Source organism: Canis lupus, assembly GCF_048164855.1.
Source record: "Canis lupus baileyi chromosome 27 unlocalized genomic scaffold, mCanLup2.hap1 SUPER_27_unloc_1, whole genome shotgun sequence".
Lineage (NCBI taxonomy): Eukaryota > Metazoa > Chordata > Mammalia > Carnivora > Canidae > Canis > Canis lupus.
The window spans coordinates 60314-79880 of NW_027326442.1; the positions used below are offsets into that span (position 1 = coordinate 60314).

Sequence of the window (19567 nt, forward strand, 5' to 3'; positions counted from 1 at the left end):
CTGCGTGTCTCCATTATCTCTGAAGACTTGTGTCAGCACAGAGTCGTCATGAGTTCTCTCAAATCCATTCCACTGGCTTGGTTACGTATTTTGTTTCATACTAAATGAAAAGACTGGAATGTTTCAACAGGAATTTTTTGCTTTATGTTTTAGACACCAAAAAAGCCATTTATTGGTCTGAAAGTTTCTCTGAGCATACTAAGATGGAGGCATTCAGTATCACCAATAGGAATTTGGATGACCTAAGTGGATACATTTTTAGAGATATAAGAAGATCCAAATGACGAGCCTAGCACATAGAATAGCTAGTACTTTTCACAGGTACCTTGATTATGACAATTCTCTGACCTGTTAAACCAAGTTTGGCATGATTAATAAAAAGCACACAACTTACGGCTACAGTGATTCTAGAATGCAGTTAGTGGTTTCATGCTAATCTGACTCCACAGTACCAGTGAGGAGGGTGGGACAGCCCACAGTCCTCAGGTATTAGTAACCAAGGCTATGGCTTTCTATTTAGAGGACTGCAAATTAACCTCATAATAATACTAACATTCCATTAAAAAAAGAACAAAAGAAGAGTAAGAAAACTGTCACTGCTTCTTCGAAAATGAAAACTGACTCACCAATGTTATTAAGTAACAATCAAACTTCTATTCTGTCAATGCCGGATGCATTGACCTTGGCCTGGCAGCTCTGAGCATGGAGATGAATCACGTATTTTAGGGCAAGAATCTAGATGTGGTTCCGATCTCTGAGGCTGAGTTAGCCGTCCATCGTTAGCCCATGAGGTGTGAGCATCCACACCCTGACCCAGGTGGTATGGGCCAAGTGACACTGGGCAGCCCTTCCCAGCACCCCGCCATGCCCAGGAGCAGTTCTGGGGCACATAGGCAGGCCCTCTTTAGAAAGAACCAGAGAATCCAACCTGAGACGTTTGGGCTCTTCATCAGAGTTTGATATAGTATTTTAGACCTATGGTTTGAGTAAAGGAACATGTCAGAGTTGATCCTAGGAAACTAGGACCCTACAGAAATGCCTTCTAAATCATCCTGTGTAAACCAGTGTTGGGGCAGTGTCCGGGCGGGAAGGGGAGGCCCGTAAGCATTTCTGCTCCAAGCACAACTGAAGCTGACTGTCCATTTGGACACGCTGATCCAGAGGAAATTGACACTGAATCTTAACATGAATATGAAGATCGAAGATGTACATTTATTTTCATGAATTACAAGTGCATTTCTGTTCATATTAGCAGGCAGTCTTTATATAACCCATTCTCCATTGCTGTCAAAAATCAAACAAGAAAAAAAGGACAGCTGAGAAATGAAAAGCTAAAAATAGAATTATTTTTCCTAAGTGATCTGCTGGATAGCATTTCCGTGGAACACAAACTCAGAGGTAACAATAAATTTTTCGTTTCAATCATAGGCATGTGGCACTTGGACAGTCATCTCTGCACAGAAAGCTGTAACAGTCATGCGAGGGTACAGTAATTATTGAACAAGGCAAATTTCTCACCACAGAGAGCAGTGGGGGAGTCAAGAGGAGGCACCGCACTGGGACAGAACACCAAGTCAACGCCACAGTGTACAGTGGCAGGAACAAATACTTAAAGAGATCAGGAGAATATGGGATAGAGCTCCAAACATGACTTAGTGCTAGCTTTTTCTCATGGTCTTAGCTCAGCAGTATCAGAAACATTTGAGAGTACTTGACGACAGAACAGTGCTTCACGCCATGAGCTCATGAAGGCTTTATTACAAATTGTTATATCGTAGGTTGAAAAATGAACTTGAGATGCTGACATGCTGTAGGAGGAAAAAGAATTGTACACTTTCTCATTTAAAGACGCAGGGCTCCTCTCTGCTAAATCCTGAGGCATTGAATGTGGTTACACTGAACGTGGCACACCATGTGAAGTAGCTCGGGGATATACGTACACCACCTGTGTGTGCAGCTCTGCCCCATGACAGCTGGGTGGCCTGCTGGCTGCTTCTCCAGACACTTTCTTTAGCACCCTGTTGTGACCTGTGTACATCTCTCACTAAATCCTGAGTGCAGCTGTCACTTTAAATCTTTTTGTGTAAGCCTTGCAAACAGTACTGCAGATGACACATCTGGGGCAAGTGTTATACCTCAATAAATGGTGTAAGAAACCACATAAATCTACAGAGTGAAGTTGCTGGATGCAGTACTTCTTTTATTTAGAAAAATGGTTGAGTATTCTAAAAGCTGGGCAAACAGCACAAACCTTAAATATGTTAGTGACTAACATGATATGAGAAAAGACACGGGCAAGTGCCCCTAAAGGTTCCCGAGATGGGAGCACTTGCCGCAGGCTGCAACGACATCCCAGTTGTTTCCAAACACTCCTGCTCCGGGGAAACGCTGATGGTGAAAAGGTGATGTGCAAATAAGGGGCTGTCACTGACTTAAAGTGCCCTAGGTAGTAGCCTTCCCTATCATAAAGTGAGAGGCCAGTGACGAGAGCCAATCTGGAAAGAACTATCTCTGATGTGACTGCATGGGTCAGCAGGGCGGTACATAGGGAGGATTCAGGAGAGGGAGGAACCACTGCATCTTTCAAACCAGAAAGCGATTAGTGACTAAAGCAACGGTAAGCAGTAGGTGCACTGAAAGTACATACTGCCACAGGTCACCGGTGGGTGACACACACAGGGATGCCAGGAACAGTTCTCTGGACTGAAGGAATTCTTTGAAAGCATAAAAGCCACAACTACCAGAAACCGCCCCTCCGAACGGCTCAAAGGAGTCAAGGTGGATTAAGCCGAGACGGGCTGGAGACAGGACCGGGGTCAAGAACTGGGAAGAACAACACCGATGTCTGAGCACGTCCAGTCCTCTGAGCCCTTGTCCTATTGAAAAACAAACAAACAAACCTATGAGTTAAAAAAGACCCACGCTGTGGCACCTGGGTGGCTCAGTGGTTAAACATCTGCCTTTGGCTCAGGTCGTGGTCCCAGGGTCCTGGGATTGAGTCCCGCATCGAGGCTGACATCGGGTTCCCTGTGGGGAGCCTGCTTCTCCCTGTCTCTGCCTCTGTGTGTCTCATGAATAAATTTTAAAAATATTAAAAAAAAATTTTTTTAAAAAAGGACCTACGTTAAAACAACATTAGCAGCAGCATTAGGAAAATGGAGAAGTGAAAAGAATGAACCAACATGACAGAAACTGGAAAGTGGGGAAAAAGAATAGGGTAAGAGAAAAGCCACTCCTGCAAAAAGGTCATTTTACCTGGAACCACTCAGGCCTACACATCACAAGGTAGCTCTGAAGGGGTGGGCTCTGCCTCTGGTCTATAGGCACCTCTTCTCGGACAACTCAGAGGAGGTTCTTGCTACACTCACAAGGAACACATGTGTGTGCACTCATAGCTTGGGGGGCTTCAGTGTTCTCAAGATGCCTTTTATTAACTACTGTACCCGCCACTCCAATGATCAAAACCAGAATCTGAAGGTCTTTGTAAAGAACATACATTTGGTGGGGTGCTTAAGTGGCTCAGTCAGTTGTCTGCCTTTGGCTCAGGTCATGATCTCAGGGTCCTGGGATGCAGCTCCATGTCCAGCTCCCTGGCTCAGCGGGGAGTCTGCTTCTCTCTCTCTCTCTCTCTCTCTCTCTCTCTCCCTCTACCACTCCCCCTGCTGGTACTCTCTCTCAAATAAAGCCTTAACACACACACTCGGGGCGCCTGGGTGGCTCAGTTGGTTAAGTGTCCAACTCCTGAGTTCGGGTCAGGCCATGATCTCAAGGGTTGTAAGATCAAGCCCCACATTGGGCTCCACACTGGGCACGGAGCTTGTTTAAGATTCTTTTTCTCCTCCTCCCCCTCCAAAAAAAAGAAGGGAAGGGGAAAAGGAAAGGGAAGGGGAAGGAAAAGGAAAGGAAACACATTTATGTAAAACATTTGTTTGCTCTGCCACCTCCTTTTTTTTTTATTTTTTTTTTAATTTTTTTTTTTATTCATTTATGATAGTCACAGAGAGAGAGAGAGAGGCAGAGACACAGGCAGAGGGAGAAGCAGGCTCCATGCAGGGAGCCCGACGTGGGATTCGATCCCGGGTCTCCAGGATCGCGCCCTGGGCCAAAGGCAGGCGCTAAACCGCTGCGCCACCCAGGGATCCCGTCCTTTTTTTTTTTTTAAAGTAATCTCTACACCCACTGTAGGGTCAAACTCAGAACCCTGACATCAAGAGTCACATGCTTCACTGACTGAGCCATCCAGGCACTTATACTGCCTCCTATTCTTACCAAGCCTCTTTTTCTCTCTGGATGTCCAGTCAGGACAGAATCAACCACAGAGCGCCAAGCATGTTGTTGTAACACTCAAGTTTCCTGTAACTGCAACAAAGCAAGACAAGCAAACTGAAGCACTGGCTGAAGTGTGAAGTTGGTGGGCCTGGATTCTGGTGAGGCAGGGGACCATGGCAGGGTTCCCATGAGCAGGAGATGGTTCTTATGGCTCAGGTCAGAGGTGATCTGACAGCTATTTCCCCACCAGGCCTCCAGGACAGCACCTTGAAAGCAGGTGGCACCCCGAAGATACCCTTCGTTCATTTACTACACTTGACAGGGCCCACCTGGCTCTCCAGATGTCTGCATATGGGCCACCTGCAAGAGATCCCCAGTACAAATCAAATCTACTCTCTTTATAGGCTAGTAGTTCTCAAGGGTGAGCATCAGAATGCTCTGCAGAGCTTGTTAAAACACAGATTATTAGGGGGTAGGGCACAGATGGACCACACTTTTGAGAACCACTGCCTAGGGCATCCATATATAATGAATTAAGCTCATCCCTAGGTTTCTATTAGTTTTGTATCATCCTAGGGAGAAGTGAAACATTGCCACTCCAATCATGTTGTGTTCTTGATTCTGATGAGGAAACCTGCTTGAGATGGCTGGGAGGGCAACTAAATATGTCAAAATGCAAACAAAATAAATATTCTCTCTGGAGAGACTTGTGTTTTTTTAAATATTTTATTTATTTGAGAGAGACAGTACAGAGTGAGAGAGAACAAGAGAGCATAAGAGAGAGCACAAGCAGGGGGAGGGGCAGAGGGAGAAGCAGACTGCACCGTAAGCAGGGAGCACAGATGTGGGGCTTAATCCCAGGATGCTGGGATCTTGATGCTTAACTGAATGAGCCATGCTGGCACCTGGAGAGACCCTTATTGCTATGAAATGTTTGCTAGTACGATCTAGCAGAATGTCACTTTGGTATTTCACAATACACTTTCAGGCAAGATGGCTTTCATCTACCACTCAAGAGTCAGGGCAGGAAGGATGGATATTATATCCCAATTCTGTGGCAAGGAGATAGACTCAGAGATGGGAAATGATCTCCTTCTAGGTCCCACTGTTCTGAACTGCAGCCAAACGTACTGGCGGGGAGAAATTAATCCATTTGAGAAAACTCACCAACAGGCAGATGAGGAAGGGAGTCAGGAGCCTGCCTTCACCTTCACCAGCCTCTTACAACATGAGGCTTGTCAAAAAGTTAACCATGAACACATTTTTAGACTTTTCAGTGGACAATCTGAATCTGGTCAGTGACCTGACCCACTTAAATAAAATATAATGAATATACTCTGATCTTTTAAGACCACTAAGGGCATCAGTAAAGCCTGTGATGAGGTAAGCAGAGGACACCTGGAGCTTCTTCTGGAGTATCTGCCATCCCCTCCCACAAAGGGGTCCCCATGGCTGTGCTCTGAGGTCCTGTGTGTGTATGTTTTCCAGTTCTTTCCTATGTAGCTGGACAGTTAACATCACCTTCCTCTAACGTCCCTGTATGTTCTAGCACCTGTATCTACCTGACTCTCCAGTTTGTAACTTCTAATCTTACTGTTGTAGGCTGGGAACTCAGTAACACTGCTGCATGGTATTGTGAAAGAGTTCCTCGACCCTTTCCAGAGCACAGAACTACTCCAAGGCAGTCTACAGAACTCATAAGAAAATGGGATTCTGGGTCCAGAAGACCCAGACCTATCTAACTTTGCCACCAGCATAATGCCTAAACACAGGCAATCTTCAGTTTCCTCAATCATAAACATGGGCTGTGTGCTGACTTCAGACAATGTTGCTGTGAGCATCAAAATGAAATGTTTGTGAAAGAACCTGGCCCAGAATTTAGCAAATGCCCCCAGCCCCCACCTTCCCATGGATTTAACTTTTATATTCTAGATGACTAAATTTTTAAGCTGGTCTAGATGTTGGCAACCTCCTTTGAAATGCACACAAAAGTAGTAAGATAGATTGACAAGTAGATGGAAGAACAGATGGACAGATATGTGAGAAAGCATGTATAGCAAAATGTTAATTATGTAATATAGATGGCGGGAATGTGGGTTTTTATTGTAAAACTCAACTCTTCAGAATAGCTGAAAATTGAAAAAACCACTGGAAGGAACTAGATCTATTGAGGTGATTATTTTGTGATGTATAAAAATCAAATCATTATGCTGTACACCTGAAGCTAGTATTATATGTCAATTATGATTCAGTAACAGAAAATAGGGAAAAAAAGGCTATAAGCACATACTGTGCCTTTTGCCCCCATGGAGAAAGTGAACTAAACAGAGAGTGAGGGTCTTTGCCACCCCTGTCCATGGTAACAAGCCATGGTCCCAGACTCTCAGAACTAGGGTGGACTCTGGCAGCTGCCTTGACCTCTGTCTGCTAACTCAGACTTCAGATGTCAGGCCCCAGGAGTTGCGCCCTGGATCCCCAGGAGCATGCTCGCCTTTGTCTTGTTCCTCTGTGGCTGCTGCACTGCCCTTCTCCTCCAGTAGCCTTGCCAGTGATCCCAAGGGTGCCCGTTCTCTGAGGTTGCCCAACATTCTTACTGCCCTAGCATCACGTACTCTGGTGCTTCAGGACCGGAAGATGCCTGGGAGGGAGAGGCGGGGCTCCTTGATAAGCCTGGACTTCAACCTCCCACTCGGACCTGACTCCCTGGCCCCGCACTGCCAAGCACCTCCCCAGACAACAGAATGCTCCCTTCCTGGCACATTCTTTTACACGAAAACTGTGCATGGCAGTTCTGCCTGTCTTTGTACTCTACTAGACCGTATGCTCCTTTGAGGCCAGTTTCAGAGTTGTTTGCTCTGCTCACTTAGGCAGTCTAACATGTGCTTATCACAGGCATGCAGTATGTGTCAGTTCGACAAGAAAAAGATGGGGAAAAACAAAATCCACTAACAGACTTCAGGAAAATGAGCTGCTAAAGGGATTGTGAAGAAGAAAAGCAACCGAAGTAGTTCAGCTCACTATTCTAGGCCAGGGGTCAGCAAACCTGTTCTCGTATAGGGCCAGATTAAACTTTATCTACAAAACCGCAGGCAGCTGATCTGACCTCCTGCAGTCACAGGAAGGGAGAGAGAGGACCCCTTCCACTGTGAGCACCAAGCAGAGGGACCAGAAAGGAGAACCGAAGGAGACTCAATATAAGGAGTGAAAATGGTTGGTCCTGGGGTCTGACCTGTCAGTAAATGATCTTGCAGATCACTGTACATAACAAATACTTTAAAAGACTATCACACCAAGAGGTATGAAAGGATAAATGAATCCAAGCCTTGCTAGACTCCTACTCAGCCTCCTAACACCTTCTGTCTCTCATTCAGACACTTCCCCAAAGGCTTGTTTATCAGTATTCTCCTAATGTCCTGTAAGCCTACACTTCTTCCACACTTTACATGCTTTGTCTTTTAGGACATGTTCAGTGTCAGGCTAAGATCTCCTGGCCCCCAGGTGCTAGGGTTAGGAAATTTGGAGTCTTTCAGACTTTGTGTTCCCTCCACTCTCCTGAACACAATGGTTCTCACCTCCACAGCCCTCATCCTAGCCTCTAGCCCTCTGGTCTGGAAGATTCATTTTGAGCTCATCTCCCATCCAGGCTTCTCCTCCAACCCTCCATACTTGGATACCAGACTTCTGAAAATTCCATTTTCTGTCCCATTAGTAGAGTAGCGGTACTCTAACCAGTTAGTACCACTAACTGGTAGTGGTATTCTCTACCAGTTAATAACCCAGCCTTACTCTGCCTGGCTTCCACAGCTCTCTGAAGCTGAGCTGGCCATGTCTGTTCTCAGATATCCTTTCTAGTTTTCCCCTGTCCTCTGTCCTTAATGACAGTGCTGGGAGCTTGTCACTGCACTGTTGGACTTCACTGGTGATTGGCTTCTGAGAGGTTCTGACAATGGCTGGCACATATAGGAAAAAACAGGTTTCCTTTTCTCTGCTTCTTACCGATACATGGTTTTTTAGGAGGGAGACTCCTGGTTTTAGGAGGAAGGATGGTAATGATGGCTTTAGGCTCCAGAGATCCCCCACATCAGTGGCAGCACAGGCTCTTGATCCCTTTTCAGCAATGGTGATAATCTAACAGCTGCAGTTACAGCAGCTGCCCAGCACCCTTGCTGTGTGATGATCAAGGACCCTGGAAAACAGTTTGACTTTTGTTCCTTTAGCTGGAGGCTAGGAACAGCTTCCTGCGGTTACATCTAATGACCTCTGACCATTTGTATGTCCTCCAAGTGAAACCCCAAGCAGTTTCTACTTGGAGCCTCAGTACTGCCCTCAGCCTGAACCATCATATGAAAATGCAATGGACAAAACAGGGAAGAGGGGAGCAGAGATATGGTTGTATTAGATGCATACTGCCACAGAACCCATTCCTCTCTTTCTGCTGTCAGGGAGCCTCCAGTTCCAAGGCAAGCGCAGCAGCTCCATGGACACTTGTGGGCACGCAGCACACAACACTGCTCCAGCCCCTGAGGCTGGTATGTCAAAGCATTTCTCCAGCAAATGCTTTGGCCCTTGCTTGTGATTCTCAACTTCACTGCTCATTTCTACAGAGTTGAACACAATTCTCACTCCCAAGTTCCCACACTATTCTCTCTCCTCTTTCTGTATGTTCTCTAAAATCAAGATCTGCATTTCCTTTTTCTTGAACACAATTTTTTGAAATCTTACCGATACCACAACATTGCTCACCACCCTTTAAAACTTAAGCAAAGGAAACTTCCATGTGGAACTCAAGGAAATATTTTGTAAATTTTATTTATTTATTTATTTATTTATTTATTTATTTATTTATTTATTTATTTATTTATTTATTTAAGAGAGAGAGAGAGAGAGAGAGAGGGAGAGAGGGAGAGAGGGAGAGAGAGAGAGAGGCAGAGACATAGGCAGAGGGAAAAGCAGGCTTCTCGTGGGGAGCCCGATGGAGGACTTGACCCCGGAACCCTGGGATCATGTCCTGAGCCAAAGGCAGACACTCAACCACTGAGCCACCCAGGCTTCCCCTTTCTTTTTAATAACATTTAATTTATATTCTCTCTCCCTCACCAGGGTTTGTTGTGCGACTAAAACTCTAGGTACCTGATAAATTTAAGATCTGTATCCCGGCTGGAATCTAGCTGTCTCTTCGAAGATGAGCTCCTTGAGCTTTTCCTTGGGCAGGTCATCTAGCTCCATGTCAAACTTGAATGGCGCCTCAGCGATGGGCTGTAGGAGAGCAAAGAACATGGAGTAGACAAGAGTGATTGTGGTTGAGGTAGTCATGTACTGATTCATAATGTATGTGGATTCAACTCTGAAATGTATATAGTAGCACTGACATCTTTGGAAACCCAAAAGCTCTGAGAAGTATCTATGTACCCGTATTCCATCTACGTGATCCAAAAGGCACATTTTCTGTGAACATACAGTAAATGCACGGGGAGCAACTAAATCTATTTTGACCACTCTTCTGAATTTACCACTAATCCCAAAATCATTTTCAAAATTTTAAGGCACTGGGACACCGGGGTGGCTCAGTGGTTGAGCATCTGCCTTTGGCCCAGGGCATGATTCTGGGATCCATGATCGAGTCCCGCATCCGGCTCCTTGCGGGGAGCCTGCTTCTCCCTCTGCCTGTGTCTCTGCCTCTCTCTCTCTCTGTGTCTCTCATGAGTAAATAAATAAAATCTTAAAAAAAAAAAAAAAAAAAAATTTTAAGGCACTAAGTATTGAAGTAACAGAAATTTGCTGTTGTGGGGATAGGTTTACACAATCAAAAGCCATGATACTCAAAATCAAATACTTGATTAAATACATTATACTATCTTCATATGAAAAATTACTATGGAGTCATTAAAAATGAAGCCGTAAGAAAGAATAATATTATGGGGAAATGTGCATGTTTGTGTTAAACAAAACCCTGTTTTTAAAAAAAGTTTAGATACAGAAATATTAGACTGAGAAGAAAATACTCCAAAATCTTAATATCTGTGTAACAAGACTACAACATGATCTGTCATAGTTTTCTGCAAGTTTTCATTTTTACTTTTCAGCACAACCTATGACTAATCAGAAGGCTATTTAATATTTAAGTACATATTTAAAATGACTATGTCAAAGAATTTCCATATATACAATGGTGAAAAAGAAAATCAGTCAATTGATATTATTTATATTTTGATTTTTAAGTACCTCCAAACTAACACAATGTTCTACAACTAATCTGATGAGGATTCCAGCTATCAATCAGTGGATGCCTAGTTACCAGGCACTCCTAGATTTTATCCATGTAATCCTCACACCAGGCCTTCAGGGTAAGGAAACATGGACACCAACTCTGCACTAAGCATTGGTTTTTTGAAAGGGGGAAAAGGATTCGTGTCCACAAGAGAAAAACAAGTAGTTAGCCCTCTTTGAAGGGCAGCTGTATGTGTGAGGTCACAATGGTGTCCCACATATGCCATCCTTCTGGTCCTCCCACCTGCTAACTGGATTTGGAGTACCACCTAGGCTTGTGATTAGGACACGGGGGGCTCATAGGGCTGGTCAGAGCTCCAAACTTTACACTCTCCCCTCCTTCCCTATTATTTATTATGTTGTAGGTATCTTTGTAAGCTGCCTCCATTATTTCTGAGGGTAGGGGACAGAGATGGAAGGGGGCTAATTAGGAAATACTTCCTCTTTTTGATTTCTTCTTTCTCTTTCATTTATCAGTTTTTAACTTTTATATCTTTTTCTTTTCCTCTTCCATTTTTCCTTTTAACACACTCCGCTTGGTTCTCTTATGAAAGCTTACTGTCTCTGCATGAGCCTCCACTAGAAAGATCCAAACTTTGGTTCATACTACATTTTTCTTCATTACCATCCAGAGAATAAAGCCCCAGAAGAATCCAAGAGGCTAAGGAACTGGGACTTTCTTAGAGATAAACATGACACACAGGATTTTTTTTTTTTTTTTTTTTTACACACAGGATCTTTACCTGGCTTTGGAGGCCTGCCACATCCACCTCTGGACGCATTTCTTACCACAAGAGGCTCTAGTATCCCCATACCTAAGGAGGCATACCAGGCACATACCAGGCATACCGCCCCCTTGCAATGCCCCTCTCCAAGCAGGCAGTTGGCCTCCTTTCCACCCTCAGACAGGCACTGTGATTGAGGTAGCTCTTCCTGCCACAGACCATGACAATGGTCTCTAGCCTTGGACTGCCTGTTTATTCGTGCTCCCCTTTACTCATCTATTTCCCCAGTCCCACCTCTGCTGCAGGTGCCCTGGAGGAAGCTTTCTGAGACAGAAGGGGTTTGGGGGGTGGGGTAGGGAGAGGTTTCAAGCTGTGCTGACAGTACTAGTCCTCAAGCAGACAATGCAGGCTGAGAGGACCAGGTGTGGCATCATACACTTCTCAGAACCAATCTAACGTGACATCTGGGCCCTTCCTGGTTGGGCCTACTGCTGCCTGATAGATATTCCTGAAGCAGCAGCCAGGGTATAGGTCTTACCTCATCACTTGGGTCATAATACTGCTCCAGATACGGATGGGCCAGAGCCTGTTCTACTTCAATCCTCTTGTGAGGGTTGAATGTCAACATTTTGTCCAGTAAATCCAGAGCTACAAAGAGAAAGGTTTTGCAGTGGTGAGAAGCCAAAGGAACATTTACTGATTACTTTCCATTTCCTGTTTAAATTGACTCATGAAACAATGGAACTAAGCATCACTATGGGGAGAAGAGCCAGCAGCACACTGGGTGCCTATTACCTCTCTGAGCTTCTCAAGACTGTGGCTAATCTAACAATTGCAGACCTAGACTCAGAAAGGTGATGTGATCAGCCAAAGGCTGAAAGTGGAAGCCTAGGGTTCAAACCCAACTCTTCCTACAAAACCTGGATTTTTTCCCCTAAACCATTCTTATGTTTTGCAGGCATCTGAAGGTAAAGTGTTATATATGTATTTCTCTGAAATCCAAAGTCCTCTCTGCAATGGTCAGTTTATCTTTCAACATATAAAGAAGGCCTCTAAGGTCACAGAAGACAATGGTCACTTGTCCTCCTGTGTGGTTTCCAGGTCCTGGCTGAGATCCATGTGTGAAGCACAGGCCCCCTGGCCCACTCTGCAGCTTGGCATCTTTCTCCAAGGCCCAAAACAAAAGTATGCTCTCTCTCTTTTTTTTTTTTTTAAAGTTTATTAATTTATTTAAGTAATCCCTACACCCAACATGGGGCTCAAACCCATGACCTCTACATCAGTCACATGCTCTTCTGACTGAGCCAGCCAAGCAACCCCTAAGTATTCTCTTGATCTGGTCAGTAGTGAGCAGCTGAATATTTCTGTGTAGAGAGTACAGGAATAGGAAGCAAGTGTAGCATCAACCAGATCAAGATGGAGGGACAGCTAATGATTAGCTCACCCTGGTGGCCTCCATAGCTAGTGTCCAGGCACTACTTCAAGCCATGAGAAAAGCCAAAGGTCATGGCTGACAGTGGCTAGAACACGGGTTAAGGGAAACGTGACCGAACACTTCCTGCATTTAGTATCAGGCGCAGATTTCAATGAGAAAGAATACATGCTAGAAAAGACATTATCGCTCTGGTAAAGAAGCAGAAAGGGGGATCCCTGGGTGGCGCAGCGGTTTGGCGCCTGCCTTTGGCCCAGGGCGCGATCTTGGAGACCCAGGATCGAATCCCACGTCGGGCTCCCGGTGCATGGAGCCTGCTTCTCCCTCTGCCTGTGTCTCTGCCTCTCTCTCTCTCTCTCTGTGACTATCATAAATAAAATCTTAAAAAAAAAAAAAAAAAAAAGCAGCAGCAAAGGGAGCTTTTAAAAAAAGTGTCTGCTTTTACTTGACAATGCTTAGAACAGTGTTTCCACTTCATGTCCTTTCCAAAGCAGGTCCTTTTCTCAAATTCAAGGCTATTGACGGAGTAAGGAGCTATCCATCTTTTTTTTTTTTTTTAATTTTTATTTATTTATGATAGTCACAGAGAGAGAGAGAGAGAGAGAGAGAGGCAGAGACATAGGCAGAGGGAGAAGCAGGCTCCATGCACCGGCAGCCCGACGTGGGATTCGATCCCGGGTCTCCAGGATCGCGCCCTGGGCCAAAGGCAGGCGCCAAACCGCTGCGCCACCCAGGGATCCCGCTATCCATCTTTCTTAAGTCCTAGCTCACAGTTCTGAGGCACCCCTAAAAAATCCAAGGATTCCAAGAAACAAGTCTGATAATCCATTCCAAGTCTGAAAAACTACTAGGGAATAAAAAGAACATTCTTTTTTAAAGAACAGTGATCAAGGGGATCCCTGGGTGGCTCAGTGGTTTAGCGCCTGCCTTCGGCTCAGGGTGTGATCCTGGAGACCCAGGATCGAGTCCCATGTTGGGTTCCCTGCATGGAGCCTGCTTCTCCCTCTGCCTGCCTGTCTCTCTGCCTCTCTCATGAATAAATAAAGTTAAAAAAAAAAAGGGAATACTTAAAAAAAAAAAAAAAAAACAGAATGGTGATCAATAAAATAAAACCGGGGGATCCCTGGGTGGCTCAGTGGTTTGGCGCCTGCCTTTGGTCCAGGGCGCGATCCTGGAGTCCCGGGATTGAGTCCCACATGGGGCTCCCTGCGTGGAGCCTGCTTCTCCCTCTGCCTGTGTCTCTCTGCCTCTTTCTCTCTCTCTATCATGAATAAATAAAATCTTTAAAAAATAAAATAAAAACAAAAAATGAAAACATTGCCATCTACTCAATGAAGCCTTGGTTTATCAGTGATAACTTATGAGGTTGTCAACCTCATTCATCTGCAAATTAGCACATATCACTAAGTCCTGAGAGTAAAATGGTAAAGGAAAATCATTTTAATCATTTATTCACTAAAAGCTGTGTTCAACCCGTGAGAGCAGCCAGTATACAGTCAGAATCTTAAGTGACTGACCACTTGTGTGCTGGGAAGTCAATCTCTCTTTGGGAGTTCAAAGCAGCAATTTACTGCCTGAGGTGACTGAAAGCAGAGGCGTGAGAGGACATGTGTGCACATGTGTGAGCATGCCTCAGTGTGGATACTCAGCTCTGGCTCCCATCTGTGACTCCCCTTATTGCACGTCACTCATCCTTAATCTTCAAGACAACTATGAGATAATCTATGTGGTAAACCACATGCTGGATGTCATGAGAAATTCCACACAACACAGAACTTTTCTCATGTCCACAAGACAAACTGTAAAAAAGTTTTTTACATAATGCATTTCTACAAATAGTACATTTTAAAATTTATTTTTGCCTCTAACTATAATCTCTTCAATACACATGAATGTACTGTAGGAAATTCGGGAACAGTGACACTTTGCTTTATAGGCTTTATGAGGACTTTTCAGGAGAGGAAGGAAGCTCTTAGGAATCTAGAGTGGTGACTAAAGCAGTGTCTTGGGCAGGAAAGGTATTTATCCCTGCAGCCAGGACATGGGGGGTCTCAGGGGCCCATGAACAGGCTAGGTTTCAGAGGCAGCTCTCTCAAGAGTCTGGACAATGCAGTACAATGATGAACTCAGGTGCCTCTGGCCCCAATCTAAGTTTCATAGAACCCCTGGCAGATGTGTGAACACATGACATACCAGTTGCTGGGCATCAGTCTTACTATCTGTAACACAGATAATATTACCTGTAACACAGGTAATAAACCTACCCCTGTTCTCCTCTCTCCATAAAAGAACTCACAGACATTCCCCAAACTTTTTTTAAAGATTTTTATTTATTATAATTTGAGAGAGCATGTGTGTGTGCATGGAGTAGAGGGAGAGAATCCCAAGTAGACTCCACACTGAGCATAGAGCCTGACATGGGACTCAATCTCACAACCCTGAGATCATGACTTGAGCCTAAAGAGTCGGACACTAAAACAACTCAATTACTCAGACACTCCTCAAAAACTTTCTTGAGATTAGAAGCTATTGGCCTTTTGTCCAATTAGATACCCTCTGTCAGGAAAAATCCAGGAGAGTTTGGCCATAGTCAGATTGTAACATCATTGTTTCTAAGCTGCTGGGGGATACTTTTCCCCTCTAAATCTTGTTGGTACTAAGTTGGGAAGCACTTCAAAGCAGCTGGTATTTGGTAGCTTAAACAGCTTTAAAATAGACCTTTTAGTTCCTTCAAGTTAAATTCTAGGCCCTTAAACATACAGGCAAAAATTGCAAAGGAAGATAGCTTTTTTTTTTTTCTGCTTGAAAAATAACTGGATCTCTAGCTTCCTTTTATTGCTAGTGCTATTTCTGCGTTATTCACAGCTACAGAAGGGAAAAAGGAGAGAAACGGGAAGCAGCTGGCAGGTGCTGATCTCACAGTCAGAGTGCCTGGCCTCCCTCCTCCCACGCCACACAGCAATCCACTGGCATCACTCAGATGGCATGAATCACTCTGCCTGTGCGTATGCTTCCTTGGATACAGGCTTTATTTCCCCTAAAAGACTGGAAGTCCCTTTGAGGCTGGGATTACATCTAACCACAATCCTGGACTCTCCTTGGTATCTTCCTAGAACCTCACACCTTCTCTTTAACTTCAGTGGGTACAAAGCAACAAGACCCTGCCCTTCTGATCCATCAGCTATTTTTTCTTCCCATCTTAGCCCAGACTCTAGGGTAAGCCATAGGATTGGCTCTTCATAGCACCACAGCGGGTCCATCTCACCTATCCAGCAAAACTCTCCTCAGAGATCAAGGCTTCAACCTGTCACTCCCATCCTCAACCTGAATTTCTGAGCAGGGCCAGAGAAAAAGACCTAGCTGTTCAAACTGTGTCACTGCAACAATGCTTCTCAAACTTCCCGATCTTAGAACCCTACTCTTAAAACCTGTTGATGATTAATCTTAAAAACCAGTTAATTCAGACATAGTCCAACCTGTGTAAGCACTCCCACTGCATTCAGTATGTGTTCATGCTCTCGTTTTGTCACACAGAATGTGCAAAAGACATGTGAGAAGGGTGGGATTTAATAAAGTAAGGACTTTTCAGTGCTCTGTCAGGGACATTCTTATGTGCAGCTGGTACTGGTTTTTAGCTATGAGGACAGGGTACTGCCACTGCCTTGTCCTGGGTCGAGGTGCTGGCAGTCGTGCTCACCACTGCTTCTGCACCAAGAGAGCAGATGGCAGCACAGAGAAAGTGTGAGAATACCTTAAAACTATAAAAATAGTTTTAACCCTATAGACACCCTGAAAGAACCTGGGGGAACTCAGAGGTCTAAGAAGGATGCTATTGAGAACTATGTACCACAAAACCACAAGATTTTTAATCATATCAAGGATCTCCCCAAAGTTCTGGGAATTTTTCTGCTCAGCTGCCTCTGTATTCCAAGATTCAACTCAGACAGCTTGAATCATATCCTTCCTGCCATGTGAACTTCATTACTCTGTGCTACCGAGGAAACTGAGGTCCCCGGGAGCAACTCTCCGGGATGTCCCTCCATCAGATTCACACATATCCTTAACTGTGGAAAGAGGAGACCCTCTCCCTATTCAAAGCCAAACCTCCACAATGCTGTGGCCTGACCACAGCCAGCTCCCCTCATCTGGACCAGTTATTCCTGTCTGCACTTTCCAATTTGAACTTCCTGCTCATACTCACTGCTTCAACTACTTTTTTTTTTTTTTTTTTTTTTTTAAGATTTATTTATTTGGGAGAGAAAGGGCACGCATAAGCTAGGGGGGAGGCAGAGGGAGAGAGAATCTCAAGCAGACTCTGAACTGAGTGAGGAGCCTGCTGTGGGGCTTGATCTCACAATCTTGAGATCATGACTTGACCCAAAACCAAGAATCCCACAGGGGTCCCTCAATTACTCTTATGTAGTCACCAATGACCCTTTAGTTGGAAGCCTCTCTGTTCCATGGAGGCTGCTGAGCATGTCCACTTTTCATGATGTCATCTATTGCTTCTGTGAAATATGCACTAGTTATTTTCTATGTCCATCATTCTAGTTTTTAAGAATTCCTACACCTATTACATTTTGGCCATTGAAGGTTCTTTAGGCACTACTAATATTAACTAGTCTAACAGCAATAAACTAGTAATTCATGGAAGTCCCCCACAATTACCCTATGAGGTGGGAAATGCAAGTTGTTCCAATTGAGATGAGGAAATTATGAAATAGAGAAGTTAAATACCTTGTTCAAAGTCAAAGATTTGAAGTGGTGGGGCCCATATGAATTCAGGCTGGTTCTAGAGCACATAGCCTAAACCATTGTGCTATGACGCCTTAACATCAATAGTTAGGATAGGGATCCTTCAAATGTTTTTCAATTTGAAACATTTTACACCTATTGCTCAGGTGTAAAATAGACCTGACCTATTTTAAGTTTTAAGCTTCTTTGTGAAATAAATAAATAAACTTTTATGTGATCAAATATAACATTTTTATTTTATGTTTATCTTCTTGGTTTGTATGTTTTTAGAGCTTAGGAAGACAGTCTTTCTCCAATCAGAGATAAAAAAAACAACTGAATACTCTTAAATATCATTGGCTTTTAATGGCATGGTTTTTAAAAAAACATATCTAATTATCAATTCTTTCGGAATTCACTTTGAAGTGTGAGTAATGATTTAAACTGATTTTCTTCCAAATAGTTATTCAACTAGCCCAGTACCATCTGTTGAATAATAATCATTTCTTCCCCCTCACTAGAGTAATTTTGGAGAGAATCCTAAACTAAACTCCTTTGAAGAAAAATACACAATACTACTCTTCAAAGGACTCAGCAATCAGAAATTTCTAATAAATATCTGACATATATTCAATCTCAGGATTTGTTTTTCTTTTATTAAGTAAGCTCTATGCCCAATGTGGGGCTTGAACTCATGATCCTGAGATTAAGAGTCCATGCCCTACTGAGCGAGCCAGGTGCCCCGCCTCAGTTGAAAAAAAAAAAAATTAAAATGCCACTTCTCTCCTATTTGGTTGGCAGATCCAAAAGTTCAATACCCTAAGTTGCTGGGACAAAAAATGTGACAGAACTGCTAAACTGCCCTGCAGAGAGACTCAAACAATCTACAGGCCATCAGCTGTCTCTGAAAACATCCATCTTCCCCACAGCCTTGATCACATGGTGGATCATCAAACTTGGTGCGTTCTACTGGAGGCCGGGGGGGAGGGATTACTGATCTTTCGATTTTTTTTTTTAATTTTTATTTATTTATGATAGTCACAGAGAGAGAGAGAGAGAGGCAGAGACATAGGCAGAGGGAGAAGCAGGGTCCATGCACCGGGAGCCTGATGTGGGATTCGATCCCGGGTCTCCAGGATCGCGCCCTGGGCCAAAGGCAGGCGCCAAACCGCTGCGCCACCCAGGGATCCCTGATCTTTCGATTTTCATATCCGAAATAATAATATCTTTTCCTATATTTGAGATATTTACATTTTCTTTTTTGTAAACTATCATTAACCAGACTTAAAACTGCCAGTGTTTCAGCTTGAAAGTTTTAGAGTTGTGAGTTCCCTGAAGTCTTCCACTCATTATTCACGTCATTTTTATACTAGTCCAGACTATTCGCTCCATGCAGGCAGGTAATCAATTTTATAGTTGTTCTATGTCCAGGGTCTTAGAAATCTGATGGCACAGAACACTCAGATCTATTTATTAAAATAAATGAAATTATGTACATTATAGTAAAAAACTAGAAACAATCTGGTGGCAGATTAAATATGGCCACAAATCCCTCCCAACAATGGTGAGTTTTTTTTTGTTTTTTTGTTTTTTTTCCAACACTTGAATCTTTGCTGACCTTGTCATTTGCTTTGACCAACAGATTGTGGCAGAAGTGTCTGCTATTCTCAGACCTTGCAGCTTCTGCTCTTTCTCTTTTGGAATATTTCTGCTGATGTCGTAAGTCACCCATTTGGGTCTACTGTAAGATGACAGGCAATGGCACAAAGGAAAAGCAACTGCAAGATGTGGTAAGGCTACTTTGGACCATGCAACTTGAGGAGACCTAAGCAGACCCACTTAGCTACGCCCAGGTCAACAGATTTATGAACAAATACGTGGTGGTCATTATAAGGCCCCAAACTGTGGAGTGGTTTGTTATGCAGCAATAGATAACTGAAGTGAACTTTAATGTCCAATATGAAACTAGTTAAAGACACTATGAGTCATCCTTATTAAGGACTACTACCTAGCATTCTTTATAACTAGGGATATGGAAAAGACCTCTGAGATATATAAATGAAAAAATTCAGTCTTGAGATCTCAGAATCTAGACCTACAAATTCCAATAGTCTGGACTTTTATACAACCTTGTTGCATG

The 19567-nt window shown here is 43.8% G+C and overlaps 1 protein-coding gene across 1 annotated transcript in view; it reads right to left on the reverse strand.

The window, feature by feature from the left end:
- Nucleotides 1–1192: 1192 nt before the first annotated feature.
- The window catches only part of MAPK1 (mitogen-activated protein kinase 1), a 119033-nt gene continuing 100658 nt past the window's right edge, over nucleotides 1193–19567 (reverse strand). Inside the window, exons 7-9 of the mRNA XM_072819101.1 lie at nucleotides 11800–11909; nucleotides 9400–9525; nucleotides 1193–2876 (exon numbers count right to left, since the gene is read on the reverse strand). Of these exons, the coding sequence (XP_072675202.1) occupies nucleotides 9409–9525; nucleotides 11800–11909 (227 nt within the window). The 3' untranslated portion in view covers nucleotides 1193–2876; nucleotides 9400–9408. The remainder of the gene's footprint in view (nucleotides 2877–9399; nucleotides 9526–11799; nucleotides 11910–19567) is intronic.